Consider the following 18,395-nt stretch of genomic DNA (forward strand, 5'->3'; position numbering starts at 1 on the left):
AAGAGGAGAGCTGATAATCGTGGCTGACAGAAATTGAGATTTTTATTATATTTATGCTAACAGGAAGAAAAAAATCTAAGAAAGTGGGGTCCCCAGCTATAGACTACAGGTGGACAAGTCTATGCCTTTCTGCTGCAGTTCACCTAATCAAGGACACTTTGGAACAATACCACATCACTGTTGATAATGCTGTGAGAATTAGGAAGAAACAGAAAAAGCAGTAGGAAATGAAAGACCAAAATCTGAAAGGATGTATACATAACAACATCAAATATGTAAAATAACACTTATGTAAATGGTAGGATCAGGGACAGCCAACGAGTTGGAAGACAATAACTTGGGGAATTCAATTTTTTTCAACTATTTTGTGAAACGAGTTGTCTTGTGATATTTACATGTTTCTAGTGTGTAGTTGTATTGATGATCAAAGATACAACTGAAAAAATAATGCTGGAAATTTAGGTAAAAAACAATGTGGAAAGAAGATTCTAGAACATTCAGGGGCAACCACTAAAAATGTACAAGTTTCATAAGGCCTGGAACCATGGTTGATTTGTTTATCACAGTATCTCCAATGACTAACATACTTCTTGGTATACCATAAGTGCTCAATAAATATTTGCTGAATGAATGAAAACCAACAATAAGCACTCCTCTTTCTTTTCAATGCTTGGTAGAAATTTGTTATATAAGGTAACCAAGTACAAAGAGAAGCAAGCTGCCTGAAGTCAAAGAAGCCAATGAAATAAAGATATCTAACTGTCCTGGGGCGCCTGGGTGGCTCAGTTGTTAAGCATCTGCCTTCGGCTCAGGTCATGATCCCGGGGTCCTGCCTGGGTTCAGCCCCACATCGGGCTCCCTGCTCCACGGGAAGCCTGTTCTCCCTCTCCCACTCCCCCTGCTTGTGCTCCCTCTCTGTCTTTCTCCGTCAAATAAATAAATAAAATCTTAAAAAAAAAAGGTATCTAACTTCCCTGTCTTCAGGAAAAGGATAAACACTTAAAGTAGTAGCCATAACAGTTACTAGCACAACACCAAGTGCTAATAATTACTGGAAACGCTACATTAAATGCTTTTCCTATATTTTCTCACTGACTTCTTCCGAAAACCCTCTTAAGTAGGCACTGATATTATCTTCTTTTTTCAGATGAGGAGACTGAGGCACAAAAAGGTTAGACCTAAAGACTTTCTCCAGATTTCCCAGCTAGCAAGTGCTGAAGTTAAGGCAGTCTAGTTCTAGAGCCCTGCTCATCACCCCTCTGCTCCACGGGAATCACCTTCACAGGTCCCACACCTCTCTGCAATGGTAAGCCTCTCACCTGGGCAGCACAGATGCTGTACTGGGTAAACATGGCCTCATATAAGGCCATCAGTCCACTCTGTCCGGCGGCTGCGCAGGCTCGTGCTTCTAAGACTGGAATTGCCTGTAACACACAAATAGATATGGTGTGATTGGGAGTGAGGGAAAGAGGCCTGCTGACCAGTTACAGGGGCTGGGGAAGCAGCACGCACCATCTCTTTCAGCTGGTTCTGCCCCGAGTGCAGGGCCTGCCGGACGCTCTGAGACAGAAGGATCTCATGGCGCAAGCGTTGCTTGCCAAAGGCTACGGCTCCACTGGTCACCAGCATCATCTCTCGGCCTTGATTCTGGAGCACTGACACCTGACATTGAGGAAGGAAAAGGCATGAGTCACTGTATCATCTCTTTCCTCTCTTCACAAGAGACTCAGGTAGGGTAGATGACTGAGTGGATCCCAAATGCCGGTTTATGGACCAGCACTAGGCTGGCTCTGGAAGAATCACCCAGGTTGTTTGGTAAAAATACAGATCCCTACATGCTACTCAAATCTGATAAATAGAGAATAGACAGAGATCAGAATTTTGAATAAGGGGATTCTGGTGTGCAGGCAGCTTTCACATCCACAGCACTTGATGGTATCTGTGGGAGTCTATAATGCAGAAGGTCTAGCAGTTCCAGAAAAAGAAGTCTGGAGCTAAGAACTGCAATGTAAACTTAGCAGATGGCTTCTCAGGTTCTAAGGCATGATGTGGAAGACTGAGGCTCTTTCTGAGTTATACTGATCCTATGGGTCACTTTAGCTAGACCAAGGGATGCTGACCCTGTTCTGCTCTGTCTGCCCAGATACAGCTGTGGTCACTTTGTTCCCTACTTTGGACAGATCTACATTGAAAGAATCAAAGATTCAAGCTGCAAATAGAGTCCATATTCCTAGTATGTCCATTCCTCTTGATGTTTGAGCCCTAGAAGCTGGCTCAGGAACTCACAAACACTTGGGATGAATCATGACTTTGAAAAATAACTTTTTATCATAGAAAATTTCATACTTGGGGCACCTGGCTGGCTCAGTCAGAGGAGCATGCGACTCCTGATCTCGGGTTGTGAGATCGAGCCCTACGCTGGGTATAGAGATTACTTAAAACGAACGAACAAACGAATGAATGAATGAATGAATAAATAACTTACTTTAAAAAATAGTAACAAATGTACCACAGGAAAAAAAAAGAAAATTTCACGCTTAACCACAGTGTTAAGAACAGTATTATGAATCGCCATGTACCCAACACCCAGCTTCAACAACTATCTCTAATGCCAATTTCCCAGTCTCTAGTACTGCCTGTACAGTAGCCCCGTCATTATTTTAATACAAATCCCAGTCCCCGGACATATTATTTCATCTGCAAATATTTCAGCAGGAATTGCTAAAAGACAGAATATATATGCATACATCCAAAAAACCTAAAACATTTCAATAACTCCTTAACGTAAAAGATCTAATCAGTTATAACACTGCTCCAATTTTTTCAGCTTGCCAAATGACAGTGACTCCTCGAGAGGTCCAAAGATGGGGAAGTCAAATCGGAGTGTAGTTATTCTTGAGGCCTCCTCGGAGAGAGCTGGGACTCAGCCTGGGCTTCCAGGACTGAGAGCATTTGCAACTGCTGCTAAGTACACGGTGTGAAGGGTGCCCCTGGAGCTGTGCAACCAAGGGGTTCTGACGGAGAGGAGGCTCTAAGAGTGAATTCCAGGTGGGGGACAAGGAAAGGAATGAGTATGACATGCTGGTGGGCCAGGGAGGAAGTAAGCTTGAAAGCAGTAGTGGTGGTCTCACCAGGGAGAATGGGAAATAAAGTAGGTCATTCCATCAGGCAGTTACACGTCAATGAAGTCTCTCTCTTTTATAAATATCAGCAGAGTCAAATCTCACCTGCACCTGGTTTTGTAATAGTTTTACTTGAACACAGCTATGCCCATTCATTTATATATTGTCTATGGTTACTTTTGTGCTACAATGGTAGAGACAAGTGGCTGAGACAGAGACCATCTGGCCTACAAAGCCTAAAATATTTACTATTTGGACTTTCATAAAAAAAAAGTTTACTGATACCTGCTCTTGGCAAAGACAGGGAGTGGGATCTGTAATATGATGTTTGAAGTCTAAAACTCCCATGTCACCCCTGAAGGTCAGTTTCTTTACTGATAGTCTACAGTCAGCCCTGCTTGCTCGCATAGCCAGTGGGGCATAAAGTCCCCACTGGAAACTTCTGCTATGAGCCCTTGCAAAGGTAAGATTCCCTGCACAGATCTCTTAGTAATTTGATCTGGAGACAGACTGTGGTCCCTGTGCAAATTAAGACATTGGAGTGCTTGTGCATAGATGTCTCTCAGACCCCCAATGCCTGCTTGCACTCTCTCTCTTGCTGCCTGGTATCCTCTGCCTTTAAATGAAAGTCTTATATGGGTATTCTCTATGGAGTCTTCTGAATCCTTTCAAATATCTGAACTTGGAAAATCTTTGCAATGATAGCTCATATTTATTTCAATATTACTGGCCTAACTAAAAAAAAAAAAGGCCTAGCAAAACAAGAACAAAAAAAGCTCAATATTCACAAACATCCATCTGGGTACTCAACCCTGGGTGCTCAACTCAACATATCAGTCAAAAATCCAGGTGCTTGAGCCCCATCCCAGAGACTGAGTGTGAAGCCTAGGAATCTCTAGGCCCCTCCAGACAATTTTAATGTGTAGCCAGGATTAAGAATCACTGATATATACAGCTCCTTCTCACTAAGAAGCCTGAGGGATGAACTGCATGAAATCAACTTTACTCCTTGACATCCCCTTTGTTTGCCCTGGGATGCTGGATCCATTGGTACCTTTATTGGAAAGGTAATTTTCAGATTGGGTTACATCTATTGTACTCAAATTATTTTTACAAGCTGATAAACCTGAACTGATGGTTAGGATGGGTTAGGGATAAAATCAGGGTTGAAAAAAACCAAACAAACCTGAACTGACAGTTTAAAAACTCCATATTATTTTTGTTCCCCAGAATCTTCCATCTTGGCAATTACCTGCTCAACAATAGATGCGAGGCGCCCCAGGGCAAGGCCACACTCATCCCCCCGGGTTACTACAGCACTTCCAAGTTTCACCACGATTCTCTTGGCATGCTTCAGCTCACTGCGGTGGGCAAAAGACTTGCCATGTGTACGACTGAGGGGTACAGTGATAAAGGGGATGTTGCTCCAAGAACGAACATGTCTGATGGCTGAAGGCTGGACACGATCTGTAGCTCCCAAAGTCAAATGCAAGAAAAAAGAAAAATATTTAATATAAATTTCTCATTAAAAAGATACACATAGGTATATATACACAATGGAATATTATGCAGCCATCAAAAGGAATGAGATCTTGCCACTTGCAATGACGTGGATGGAACTGGAGGGTGTTATGCTGAGTGAAATAAGTCAATCGGAGAAAGACATGTATCATATGACCTCACTGATATGAGGAATTCTTAATCTCAGGAAACAAACTGAGGGTTGCTGGAGTGGTGGGGGGTGGGAGGGATGGGGTGGCTGGGTGATAGACATTGGGTAGGGTATGTGCTATGGTGAGCGCTGTGAATTGTGCAAGACTGTTGAATCACAGATCTATACTTCTGAAACAAATAATGCAAGATATGTTAAGAAAAAAGAAAAAGAAGCAGATAGCAGGAGGGGAAGAATGAAGGGGAGTGAGTCGGAGGGGGAGACGAACCATTAGAGACGATGGACTCTGAAAAACAAACTGAGCGTTCTAGAGGGGAAGGGGGTGGGGGGATGGGTTAGCCTGATGGGTATTAAAGAGGGCACGTTCTGTGTGGAGCACTGGGTGTTATGCACAAACAATGAATCATGGAACACTACATCAAAAACTAATGATGTAATGTATGGTGATTAACATAACAATAAAAAATTAAAAAAATTAAAAAATAAAAAGATACACATATAATATTAACCAGTTTAGCCGAAAAATAGTTTTATCATTTTTAACTGACTAAAACCAGTAAATCAAAAGCCAGTATATCCAGCATGTTCTTATTCTAGTATTACACCCAGTACACAGGTCCCAGATACACTCAAACACTGTGAAGAGTTAAACAAAACAATCTTTCCTCAAGACAAGTTGGCAAAATATATCAAAAGTCTTAAAAATGTTCACGTCTTTTGATCCAGTAATTCTTTGTTCGGAAATTTATTCTAAGAAACTAATTAGAGATGGAAACAAAAAGATTTATCAGAAGGCTGTTCATCAGTGTTATTTATAACAGGAAAAATCACAGAGTAAATATCCAAAAAAGGCAGGATTAACTTTTTCATAATTTTTAATAACACAGGAAAATGCTCATGTTAAGTTTCCTATGTGTCTAAATGCACAGAAAAAAGATGAAAATAAATCAAAATGTTAATGTTTCATTGTGATTAATGAAATCACAAGTAATTTCAATTTTCTTCCTTATTCTTGTCTATGTCTTCGAAATTTAAGTAATAAAAATACACTGCTTTTATCATCAAAAAAAATGTGCTTTTAAAGAAACCACACCACTATAAAAAGTGAGCCTGACTAACAAAGACAATAAACAGCGAAGTAATTGGTATGAGTAGTAAAAAATCATAACTAATCCACCTACAAATTTTCTCTGACATGATAGCATGATTCCAGATCTCTGTTAACAATGGTTAAAAAAACGGGATAGCTTTCTGAAGGACATGGAATGTTGGAGTCCGATACTTTCAATCCTTTTGGATATCTACCTCTAAGCAATCCTTTCCTGATTCTTTTTTCTTGCAATACTATACAGGATTTCTAAGGAAGCAAATATTATCTATGTATATATACCCACACATACACACACACACACTCACATATAGGTATACATAGTCTTGATTAAAAAGTACATAAAGCCTAAAGTAAAACAGTAGAAGCTGAATGTCAGCCACTTCTCAAGGGTCCAACTCCTCCTTCTGGCTGCTTACTAATTATGCATTAGCCCTTTCTCTCACAAATGAAGACTTTTCTACTTTGAGCAGGGCACACCACCACCAGTCAAAAGACTACATTTCTCAGACTCTTTGTGCAGCTAGGCATGGGACTTAAGTTCTGGTTAGTGATATACATGTGAAAATGTTACGTGGGACTTCTAAGAATTTCATTCAAAAGAGAAGTGCTTCCTTCTTCCCTTCCTTCTTCCCTTCATCCATCCTGCTGCTTAGAACATGGGTATGAGGCAGGAGCTCAAACAATTTTAGACTACAAGGAAAACATCAAGAACTTTGGAGTAACAAGAAAGGAGGAGTGTGGATGCCTAATGATTTCACAGAGCTATTCTGAAAGCCCTGGACTGCCTCCCTTCTTAGAGAACCCCAGGTTCCTTTTAAAAGAGAGAGAGAGGGGTGCTTGGCTGGCTCCATGGGTAGGGCATGCAACTCCTGATCTCAGGGCTGTGGGTTTGAGCCCCACACTGGGTGTAGAGATTACTTAAAAATAAAAATCTTTTTAAAAAAGAGAGAGAAATAGACTTCTATCCTGTTTGAGCCATTATTATTTTGGAGTTTATTACACACACCTGACCTAATTGTAACTGATACAGCAGAAAGAGTGCCCAGGCAGAGGGGCAGGTGAGGCCTTGCTAATGGATGGTCTCACTCACAACAAATGGACCTTCTCTTGGAGGGATTCCCTGATTGCAAGAAGCAAGTCAAGATGAGTATCAGGTCTTCAGCGGGACCAAACTTTAGGTACTTCCTCCTCAAAGAGTTCTCTATGTGTCATTACAGGCAATTAATAAATATTTGAATGAATCACTATAGTAATCATTCCAAGCCACTATTCTACACTGGTACTATTGCAGAGTAACTTCCTCCACTCAAATCAACCATTATCACCTCCCTTTATATTTACAGACAGATTTCCCAGATTTCTCTAGAGCCACTACCTCTAACTCCTGACCACTAACTCCTCTAACTATAATGTAGCTTCTATTGTTTTCTCTATGCTGTAACAATGGAGGGTAAAGTGAGCAGAATCTTATTCTCATGGACCGGAAGATCATTGTGTGTTCTCCTCCCTGCCTCCTTCACACACAAATCTTAGAATGAGTATTTTTTTCCTTTAAATTTTTTTATTGTTATGTTAATCACCATACATTACATCATTAGTTTCTGATGTAGTGTTCCATGATTCATTGTTTGCGTATAACACCCAGTGCTCCACGCAGAACGTGCCCTCCTTAATACCCATCACCAGGCTAACCCATCCCCCCACCCCCCTCCTCTCTTAGAATGAATATTTTTAATGAAGCAGTAAAGAGTCCTTTTTTCCCTCTCTTAAATGACCACTTTAAAAAGTGATTATGGGGCGCCTGGGTGGCTCAGATGGTTAAGCGTCTGCCTGCGGCTCAGGTCATGATCCCGGGGTCCTGGGATCAAGTCCCGCATCGGGCTCCCTGCTCCTTGGGAGCCTGCTTCTCCCTCTGCTTCTCTCTCTCTCTCTCTCTCTCTGTCTCTCATGAATAAATAAATAAAATATTTTAAAAAAATAAAAATAAAAATAAAAAGTGATTATGTTTCAGGTTTGTGGAGATACAAGGATGATATGGTCTTTTTTTCACAACAGGCTTGCAGTCCAGTTCCTTGCACAAAGTCAGTCCATCATCTGGGATGGAACTGGGACCTGGCACCCTTGCTGGACCCACAAATGGGCTGTCTCTTCCTGCTGGGGGAATCCCAGGGACTACCCGGCTGGTTTGTTGTTGGGGCTAAGTTCTGTGGAGAGTTCCCTTTCTTCAGTAAGTTCATCAGTCTTCAGTGATATTATTATAAGCAATATATACACCTCAGTCTAAGCTTAAAAGTTATGTACATAGTAATTCTGGCCTCACTGACCTGATAGAAAGAGGGGTGGTAGAGGGAGAGACTTACTCCCCTAGGGTTTGGACCTGGGATCTTGGTGGCTATTTGCAAAGCTCAGAGCTACACCTAAGTACCAAGTATCCCTTTGATAGCTGTCAGGACCAGGCCTGATAGCCATTTTTCTTTCCTGTCCCTGCAGGCCTTGTCCTGTCCTGGAGAGTGCTAAGCATGGGTGGAGCAGAGTAAGACACAGATAGTGGCAAGTATGTCAGTCCAGGTGATCAAATGGCAGAAACCAATCAGAATCTAGCAGGCCAAGTTAGCATGAAATAGGCTCCTGATCCACAGTCTTTATCAGCAAAGATACCAACACACCTGGGTGCCAGGCAGTCAAGGGTCATTCTGGCTATAGGCAAATGGATAACAGCAGATCAGGGCTGACAAGGTTCAAGAGGAAACAACTATGAATAAGGTTTCAAACAAGTAAAGGATCAGTTACATCCAGTGGATTCCAGCCCCAGGTAGAGTTCTATGGGATCCAGCGCTTTTTGGGCTTCCTGTTCAACAATGCTGAGAACCTGTATTACTCCCAGATTGATCCTATCTTTCTTGGGGGCATTTTTTTTTTTTTAATGTTTTACAGTGTTTCATACTTTTTAGAGTCCATATTGAGGACTGAGAAGGCCTTGATTAGTTAGGAAAAAACCAAGGCTTCTGGAGGGGCAATCTCTTCCCATCTTCTAGGGAACCTTTAGGCTCTAAGTCCCACAGAAAAGCCATCTCCTCCTGGTTAGTATGAGAGGTATGTATGTGAGAAAAGGGTTGTCCATATTCCTCAAAAATGCCATGCACCGTACTCCAAAGGAGAAGTCTGTTACCTTTTCAGCATCAGAGTCCTTATGCTCAGCAATCAATGAGCCTGTGTTCCAGGCCTGAACAAGAGAGGACCCTGACAGGATTTCTATCTCCCTTCCTGGCCTTCCATTTCCTTCTGTGTTTATATGTATATGCTTTCTCACTTGGCCTTTCTAAGGCTCCAGAATCCAGAGAAATCTGGATACAAAAATTGAAAAATCTAGAGAAAAGATCAGAAAATACCTCTTTCTGTGAATGAGACTAATAAGAATAAACAATAACAATAAAAATACTGAATACTTACTATATACTAAGAGCTGCGTTAGGTATTCACACATCTTTTACAGAGGCAGAGGATATACAAAAGGACAGGTGTAGGTTCTGGAAATAGACTATCTGGGTTGGAATCTCAATCCTCTGCTTATTTGCTGTTACCTTACCTATCTCATAAGGCAAAATTAATTGATGCATGAACAAAAATTGGCACAAAATAAACACTCAATAAATATTAGCTGATATTATAGAAAAAAAAAAGTGTCCACTATTGCTGTCATCATACTGAATTCTCATGACTTAAGTCTCATGAGTTAGGTATGAGTTAGCTGGTGTTATTATTAGACTCATTTTATAAATAAGGAAACTGAGGCCAGAGAAGCTGAGTAACTTGCTAACATTACCAGACTGCAAAAATGGCCACAATACTTTGAAGCTTCTTCCACCAACAGGTAGAATCTGTTCTCCCACCCCTTGAATCTGGGCCAGCCCTATGACTTCTTTTAACTAATAAAATGTAGCAGAAGTAACACTGCATAAATTCTGAGCTTAGGTCTCAAGAGGCCTTGTGGCTTCCATGCATGCTCTATTTGGGAACCCCGAAAGCATCCTATGAAGCAGCCATGTTTATTCTGCTGGAGGATGAGAGACCACATGGAACAGAGATGATCCATCATCCCAGCAGAGGTCGCCCAGCCCTCAACAATCAGCCCTGAGCCAAAGAGTTCTGACACAAACACATAACCACTGTGCAGCTGAGCCCGGTCCAACATAAAATTGTTACCTAAATCTATAGTTGTTTTAAGTCACTAAAGTTACTTAGTAAGTAAGTAGCACAGCTAATTTTAAAACCCAGAGCCCCTGGCTCCGGACCTTGATCTTTTCTCTCTTATATTCTTTATGTGAATGGGAAATAGAAATTTTTGGAAATGGAGATTTTTTTCTATTATGATGATGATGATAAGCTTCATTAGTTGATAAGCAAATTCTCTTACAATAAGGTCTGGAGACAGACTATTGGTAAGATTTAATTGCTATCAAGGAGACAGCCACTCAAAACATGATACACAGCCTTTCAACAAATGCTGCTGGAATAACTAGATGTCCACAGGCAAAACCATGAACTTTGACCTAAACCCTACGCCTTATACAAAAATTAACTCAAAATGGATCACACACTTAAATGTAAAATGTAAAGCTATAAAACTTTTAGAAAAAAACATAGGAGGAAATCTTCAGGATGTAGGGCTATACAAAGCTCTTAGACTTGACCCCAAATGTACAATCAATGAAAGAAAATATTGATAAATGGGATGTCATCAAAATAAGAAAACTTTCCTCTGTGAAAAATCCTGTTAAAGGAATGAAATGATAAGCTATAAATTGGGAGAAAATACTTTCAAACCACATATCTGTAAAGGACTAGTATTTATTTATTTATTTATTCATTTATTTTTAAAGATTTTATTTATTTGACAGAGAGAGACACAACGAGAGAGGGAACACAAGCAGGGGGAGTGAGAGAGGGAGAAGCAGGCTTCCCGCCGAGCAGGGAGCCCGATATGGGGCTCGAACCCAGGACCCCGGGATCATGACCTGAGCCGAAGGCAGACGCCCAACGACTGAGCCACCCAGGCTCCCCTGTAAAGGACTAGTATTTAGAAGAGGAAGAACTCTAAAAATCCAAAGGTTAAAAAAAACAATCTAATTAAAAATGAGAAAGAGACATTTCACTAAAGAGGATATAAAGATGGCCAACTAGCACAGGAAAAGATGTTCAACATTATTAGCCATTAGGGAAAAGCAAGTTAAAACCACATCGAGGTATCACTACACACTTATCACAATGTCTAAAATCAAAGAGTGACAACATCAAATGTTGATGAGGATGAAGTGAAAGCAGACTGCTCATACACCGCTGGGGTGAATGTAAAATGGTACAGCCATTCTGCAAAAACAGTTTGGTAGTTTCTTATATAACTAAACATGCAACTGCCATATGATCCAGCAACTGAACTTCTTGGGCATTTATCCCAGAGAAATGCAAACTTTGTCCACACAAAATCCTATACACAAATGCTCATAGCAGCCTTATTCATACCAGTAAGAAATAAACAACCAGATGTCGTTCAATGGGTCAATAGTTACATTAACTGTGGTATACCCAGTAATAAAAAGGAACTAACCAAGGGTGCCTGGGTGGCTCAGCTGGTTAAGTGACTGCCTTCGGCTCAGGTCATGATCCTGGAGTCCCGGGATCGAGTCCTGCATCAGGCTCCCTGCTCAGCGGGGAGTCTGCTTCTCCCTCTGACCCTCCCCCCTCTCATGCTCTATCTCATTCTCTCAAATAAATAAATAAAATCTTAAAAAAAAAAAAAGGAACCAACCGATACACACAACAACTTGGATGAATCTCCAGAGAATTATGCTGAGTAAAAACACCCAAACCCAAAGATCACATACTGTATAACTTCATTTATATAACATTTTTTGAAATGACAAAATTATAGAAATGGAGAACAGATTAGTGGTTGCCAGGGTTAGGAATGGGGAGGAGGGGGACAGCCATAAAAGAGAAAAGTGAAGGATCTTGTAGTAGTAGAAATGTCCTTATCTTGACTATATCAATGTCAATATCTGGATTGAGAAACTGGAAAAACATGTAAAGGGCATAAGAAATCTCTCTGTATTAGTTCCTACTATAGCACATGAATCTATAATGGTCTCAAAATTAAAACTAACTACAATAAAAATGAACAAAAATAGCCTGTAAAAAACTGGGAAAACAAATATAGGTAACATCTTACTTGAAAAATTTTTTAATTTTAAATTAATTAGGCTTACAAAAAGCTGTACAAAATTAATGTGTACAACCTGATGATTCTGTAAGCATATACCTCTGAAACCATCACCATAGTTGATGCCATAAAGCTATCACCTCCAGAAGTTTCACTTTATTGATAAATACAAACACTCAGAACATTTCACCACTGGCTGGAAGCAAGGCTTCCCTTGCTTACTGTCTTTGTCCGATTCTGCCAAATTATGTTTTTTTCTCCTTTAAAACCTTGCTTGAAACACACTTCCAAACTTCCCACATCCTTCTAAGTTTCCTATGGTACATACGAGATCTGGAGAGGGCTGTGGATTGGACCCAGGGCAGGAGACGCTGGCGGAAGGGCTGGGACCCGGAGCAGTAGACTTGACTCAACATGCTGCGATGTAGTCAATGATCAAAGTATCTGTAGAATGCATTTTTAAAAGATGAAAATGAAAATAACAGGCAATTAACTTTATTTTCTTCCACTTCCTCATACTCTCAGAGTAAAAGCTTGACTCTTCTGCTCCAAACTCCTTTGTATTAGGGACACTCCCACCTGCTCTGTATATAGAAAAGAGAGAGACAAGAAATGGCTCCTTCCAGGTCCCACCTCTATCCTTCCTTTCCTAGGACCTCCTTAGTTTTTATGCAAGCAAATGGCAATTAAGGATTATAAATATTCCAAGTGACAAAAAAGTTAAAGTATGATGTTTCTGTATGGATACTAAATCTTCACTACAATTCCTACACCATTAGGGAGTCTCAAACAGATCCAACATCCAATAAGCGGCCATCTCCACCTTCCTGCTATCACCTCCCCAAAGACGTCTGAAAACCACATATTTGAAATGTCTGACCCAGGCTGACACAAGAATGGAAAGGCCAGAGGCTACTGTCATCTTTCTTCTTGCTGCCCACAGGAATCTAAAGCACACTCTTGCATGCCTGGAAGGAGTGAAATGCCCGCAAATGGTTGGCATCTTAAATGACTATAGGCATATCCCACAGAGGATGAGTACATGGCTAAAAACCCGAGCTGGGAATATGGTGGTTATGGGCATTTTCCGGCCCTGGGTCAAACTTGAGGCTTTAGATAAAGAATAGTTTATTTCACAAAAAGGTAGGGGGTTCCCTCCTATATATACATGGAGAATAAGCCATTCATTATTGCAGCTCTCATGCTACAGGGAAATTGCTGTTTTCACAAGATAAGAAAAACACTGCACCCTCTTTGCTTGCAAGCTTCTTTTTAACTTTTGCTCTATGGATTGGTGAATATATTCCAACCCTCTTAAATGTGTCTCAAAAGACTAGCAGTTAGCCCCATAGTGAAGAGAAACAAGGAGTGGCATGATGGCTCTTCAATTTATATTGCACAAAGGCACAGAAAGGGGAGAGAAGAGATTGGCAGGATACATCTGCTGTAAAAGATATGTATCCAATAGGCAACAGAAAGAGTTAAGTGCTGTCTTTGTTGACTTGAGTTTGTGACAGTCTGGAAGATCCCAAGAGAAAATTATCTGCATAACATTTAAGGAGGACATAAGCCCATGGTCTTTGTGTGCTGCTTATATACATTCCTTCAGTAATTGTTTTTGTTTGTTTTTTAAGGATTTTATTTATTTGTCAGAGAGAAGGCGAGAGAGAGAGAGAGAGCTCGTGTGCACAAGCAGGGGGAGCAGCAGAGGGAGAGGGAGAAGCAGGCTCCCCGCTGAGCAAGGAGCCAGATGCGGGACTCGATCCCAGCACCCCGGGATCACGACCTGAGCCAAAGGCAGATGCTTAACCGACAGAGGCACCCAGGCATCCCTCCTTCAGTAATTGTTGCTAAGCAATTATTCACATATGAATTCTCTAACAGGAATGCCAAGAGGGTAAAAGAATCAAATTGTGACACTAAAATTCTAGTTCTGTCTCCTTCATGAAAACTTTCTCAGCAGCTCTAGCATTCAAAGTTGGATATAATCCTATAGGTTAGCTTTTAACTGGTTTATGTGTTACTGTAGCTTTTTCCACCTGGATTATAAATTTCCCACTGACAGCATAGTACACTGGAGAGGGAACATGGATTGTGGAGTTGGACAGACTGGGGTTTCAGCTCTGGGCTTGCTACACTAGCGGTGTACCTTTTGGAAGGTTACTGAATCTTTCAAAGCCTCAGTTTCGTCTTTTGTAAATCAGGGACGGTAACAGGAAGAACCTCTCGGGATTGTGAGAATTAAATGAGACAATGCATGGAATCTTGGGTACAACAGATGCTCAACAAATGTCAGCTGTGCTTCTTTTAGGCACTAATGATGTCCTACAACTTTCTATTTCCTTCAGAATGTGTCACAGGCATAAGAATTCAATAAATATTCTCTGATGGATATAATCACGAAATATACTTATTGATTGCTTACCTCTCTCTTATCTAAGTGAAAGCTCTGAATGTTCAAGGTCACTAACTTGTCAGGTTCAAGACCGACCTAGAAACCAAGCCTTCCTGCCCTCCCCCCTATACCACACCTCTGATTGACTGCAATGAATGGTTCTCCTGCCAGAGTTTATTATGCTCTCAAAAAGCAGACAGCTGATTCCAGGGAGCAAAGGGTATGTGTATGTCTAGACTCAAGTGCCGTCGGTTAAAAAAAAGTTTCCATGTTTTGACTCAGGCCATTTCTCAAGTACCTCTTTTACTCGTCTTAAACAGAATGCCTTTATCTTACTGATTTGGACAAAGAACTGAACTTTAGTCCCAACAAACTTCACCCAGAAACACAGGCTTGGTATATGGTTCACTACTCAAAGACAAAGACGGTGTGATAAATCTCGCCGCCTCAGAGAGAAGGGAATAATGATGGGGGGCGGGGGAGTCTAGGTGCTCCCTGCTGTGCCACGGAGGTACTACTACTCACAGACCGTGTGCCACACTGCAAAGGGCGGTCGTGAGCGAACTCCCCCGCTGCTGGGGGCCTGGTTTTTGAAAGAGAGGGTCACGAAAGCCCAGGGGGCGTGGGGAAGCGCAGGGGACCACACACAGGCTGCTGAGAGTCGGCGTGTGGCCGGTTATAAACCAGGATACATCACCAGCAGCGAGGCAGATGCACTGGAAGCTGACTCTGGACTCCCGGAGAGGGGTCCGCTGAGCCCTGAGGCCTCCACCTGGACCAGTTCCTCCACGTGGGAGTAACCAAGGGCGGCCGCAGAAGTCAGGGGCCCCAAGCCCCTCGGACCCTGGAGCCTCCCCGCCCGGGCGTATGGGACCACAAGGGCGGCCAGGGCGACCTGGGCCGCCCAGCCGGCCGCCACCGGTCGCCGCGAGCCTCCCGCCCGGCCGGCCCCCCAGCAACCCCCGGGGTCGCCCGCGGGCCAGCGTGCACCCCCTCCTCCGCCGCGGCCCGCGCGCCCCATTAGCCCCCGCGGAAGCGCCGGCGCCGCGCCATCCCCGCTGCGTACCTGCTTCACGCCGCCGCCCGACCTCACTGCCCTGGCCCGCCGCCTCGTCCGCACTCCACGCCGGACCGATTCTGGCGCCGGCTTACTCTCCTTTTTCTTCCGTCCACGTCCCGCAAGATGACGTTACGTCAGCGGCGTTGGTGTAAACGCAGGCCGCGGAGCCTCCGCTGTTGACGTGGGGCGAAGGGCCGAGCCGGAGCTACGCCGCGGCAACAGCGTAGGCGCCTTGGAGAATCTGGTCTGAGCTCCACGTGGCGGGCCCCGCCCGCCCAGTCCCGGGCAGACGCAGGGAGGCGGGGCTCGACATCTGGGGGTGCACGTCCACGTCCCGCTAGGGGATAGGGGCCCCACCAGGCTTCACGGGGAGGCGGGAAATATCCCTAGCTCCCGTAGGTGCTGGTAGATTCCATAAGGTGTGTCTGTCAGTATTGAGCATTATATCCCAGGCGCGCCTCAGAAATAGGTTGGTGCAACTTGCACATACTTGTATTTACAGAATCTACACTTTCGGCAAATTTCTGCTGTTTAAATGCGAAAATTTTGTCACTGCGATAAAATGATTTACCCCCTAGTCGTCTGGAGGTTTCCCCAAAGGTCCCAGCCCAACTCTTGTTCGGCAAGCACATTGGTGAGAGTATTGCATTTAAAAATAGTTGTATTAAAAAAAAAGTTGTATTTAATCCCTGACAATTGAAACTATTCCAAATGTGATTGCAGATCCACCCTTAAAATTAGAACTCAGAGTCTCCTCCCTCTTTCCTACTTGTATTTTCCTCAGAGGGCACGTTTTGTATAGGCACAGGCAGGGCTGAGCAAGTGTGGGGGCGGGGAGCTGCACAGCACTTGACTGGAGGTCAGTGACAAAGTGTCTTCCTCTTCTTGAGAACATTGCTGGGCCTTCTTATTCATTGCCTCATTCATTAACATTGCCTACTTTACGTGCCAGGCATTCCCTAGATGTGGAGGAAGACATCATCCCTTCCCTAAATGAATTCACAGCCTTATGGGAGAGACAGATATGTGAGCAAATGATTACAATGCAATACGATTAATGCTAGAGGAAGGGGTGCCTAGGGATTCAGGCAAGGCTTTAAAAAGAGAGTAGACATTTGAATTGTACTTTGAAGGACAAAAAATAAGTCGTTCACCTAGAAATGGGAAACAGGATCATATGAGGAAGAGAAGATGCAATAAGCAAAGACATCAGATGGTCCTAGGAGAAGAGGCTGCATGCGGGACATGACAGGAGAGGTGTTTGGTGGGGGGCCACCTTGCAAGAGGATTTCTGTGCCACACCAAAGAGCTTGAAATTTGTCAACCTCAAAGATAGAGAACCATGACTTTTAAGTACTGGAATGGCACAATGATGAGATTTGTGTGTCTGAAATCAGTTAAGAAGGGTAGAAGCTAGGGGGCTGTTTAGCCTAGTGCAAAGGCCCAAGTTAAGAAATGATGACTGGAAAGGAGGCTCCAGCAGTGGGCATGGGGAGCATAAAGTGGGGAGAGCTGACATCACTTACTACTTCAAAGTTGGTGGGGATGGTGGTAAGAGAAGAAGAGGGATACTTGCAAATCTGGTGATGTTGTACTATATTAAGTTAGGAAACAGATGAAGGGAGTTCTTTGAGGTGAACGATGGGAACACTGAACATGGGTTGAGTTGTCAGCTGTTTGGGTTTGAGGTAGGCTGGAGGATACAAAAGTAATAGAAGTGCTTTCCAGTAAGTTTCATCTGGTACTTCAGCTTTTAAGATTCTCACCATGAACTTAGAACAAACTAGGTAACTGTGGGGATAGCCAAAGCCATTAGAGACAGGCCTTCTCCACTTGGGAAATCCTTTCCTAGTTCTTCTCTTAAACCACACATCGCCTTAGGTAATTGCTTGTCTGCCTTCCCCGCTAGAATATAAGCTCTTGAGTGTAGAGAAGTGTATGTTCCTGGCACATAATAGACAATAAATATTTGATAAATGAATGAATTTAATTCCTTTGGGTTTAGATTTCTCAAATAAGAAATGGACTAATAAGACGGCCTTTGTCTATTCCATAGGGGTTAAGAGGAATATAGAAATCCTTTAACACTGTGCATTTTCTATTTTATTACTGTTATTTTTTATTACTATTTTACTATTAATATTCTACCCCACCAGTGAGGAGAAAGGAGTGGGATATGTGACTGTGGATTGGGAGAAACCAAATCCAGAAATAAAAGCTAGTTTGTGTCTCTGCAGAAATAGAAGAAATAGCCATGGTATCCTTCCTCCATATGATTTTAAAAATGATTTTTTTTTTTTATTGGAGGGACCTAAATTTTGTCTCAGCAAATGGAAATAGAGCTGGCCATGACTAGAAAGTCACATAGAAAGTGGATTATTTAGAATTGGGCTATAGGAATACAGGATTGAAGACTACTTCTTTACATGCTATGGAGTATTGGTTTAAGTTATCTTAGTTTTGGGTTCTTTGATTGATGATAAACATTCAAATAAGGCAATTTACTAGAAGGAGTAACTTACAGTCTCCAAGAGCAAGAGGTAAAACCGAATCTCATGAGAGATGGGTACAAGGCACTGGAAGTTGAGAACCAAAACTACCCTTCCTCTCTGCATGTCTTATTTACACTTCTCTCTGCACATGTTTTCTTTCCCCCTTTTAAGGTAGGCTCTTCATCAGTGAACACTTGGTGGAAAATGGCTTCCTCAGCCCTCAAATATCCTTAGTTAGTGCTGGCTCCTGACTGACTTCCCGTCTTAGTCCCAGTTCCAAAGTCCTAGGAGAGAAAAATCTTACTGGCCTAACTTGGTCCAGGACT

At 42.5% G+C, this 18,395-nt stretch overlaps 1 protein-coding gene across 9 annotated transcripts in view; it reads right to left on the reverse strand.

Annotated features, from left to right (window-relative positions):
* ALDH18A1 (aldehyde dehydrogenase 18 family member A1) overlaps nucleotides 1–15,958 on the reverse strand; it is a 39,654-nt gene extending 23,696 nt beyond the window's left edge. For 2 of the 9 annotated variants that reach the window (XM_027596662.1, XM_027596655.1), the window contains exons 1-5: nucleotides 15,584–15,957; nucleotides 12,451–12,566; nucleotides 4,375–4,598; nucleotides 1,513–1,662; nucleotides 1,320–1,424 (exon numbers count right to left, since the gene is read on the reverse strand). In XM_027596662.1, the coding sequence (XP_027452463.1) occupies nucleotides 1,320–1,424; nucleotides 1,513–1,662; nucleotides 4,375–4,598; nucleotides 12,451–12,538 (567 nt within the window). In that variant the 5' untranslated portion in view covers nucleotides 12,539–12,566; nucleotides 15,584–15,957. Of the gene's footprint in view, nucleotides 1–1,319; nucleotides 1,425–1,512; nucleotides 1,663–4,374; nucleotides 4,599–12,450; nucleotides 12,567–15,214; nucleotides 15,422–15,583 lie in introns of those variants that run through there. The other 7 variants (XM_027596664.1, XM_027596658.1, XM_027596657.1 and 4 more) reach the window with 6 other exon arrangements.
* Nucleotides 15,959–18,395: the final 2,437 nt, after the last annotated feature.

This window comes from Zalophus californianus, chromosome 15 (genome assembly GCF_009762305.2).
Source record: "Zalophus californianus isolate mZalCal1 chromosome 15, mZalCal1.pri.v2, whole genome shotgun sequence".
Taxonomy (NCBI): Eukaryota; Metazoa; Chordata; class Mammalia; order Carnivora; family Otariidae; genus Zalophus; species Zalophus californianus.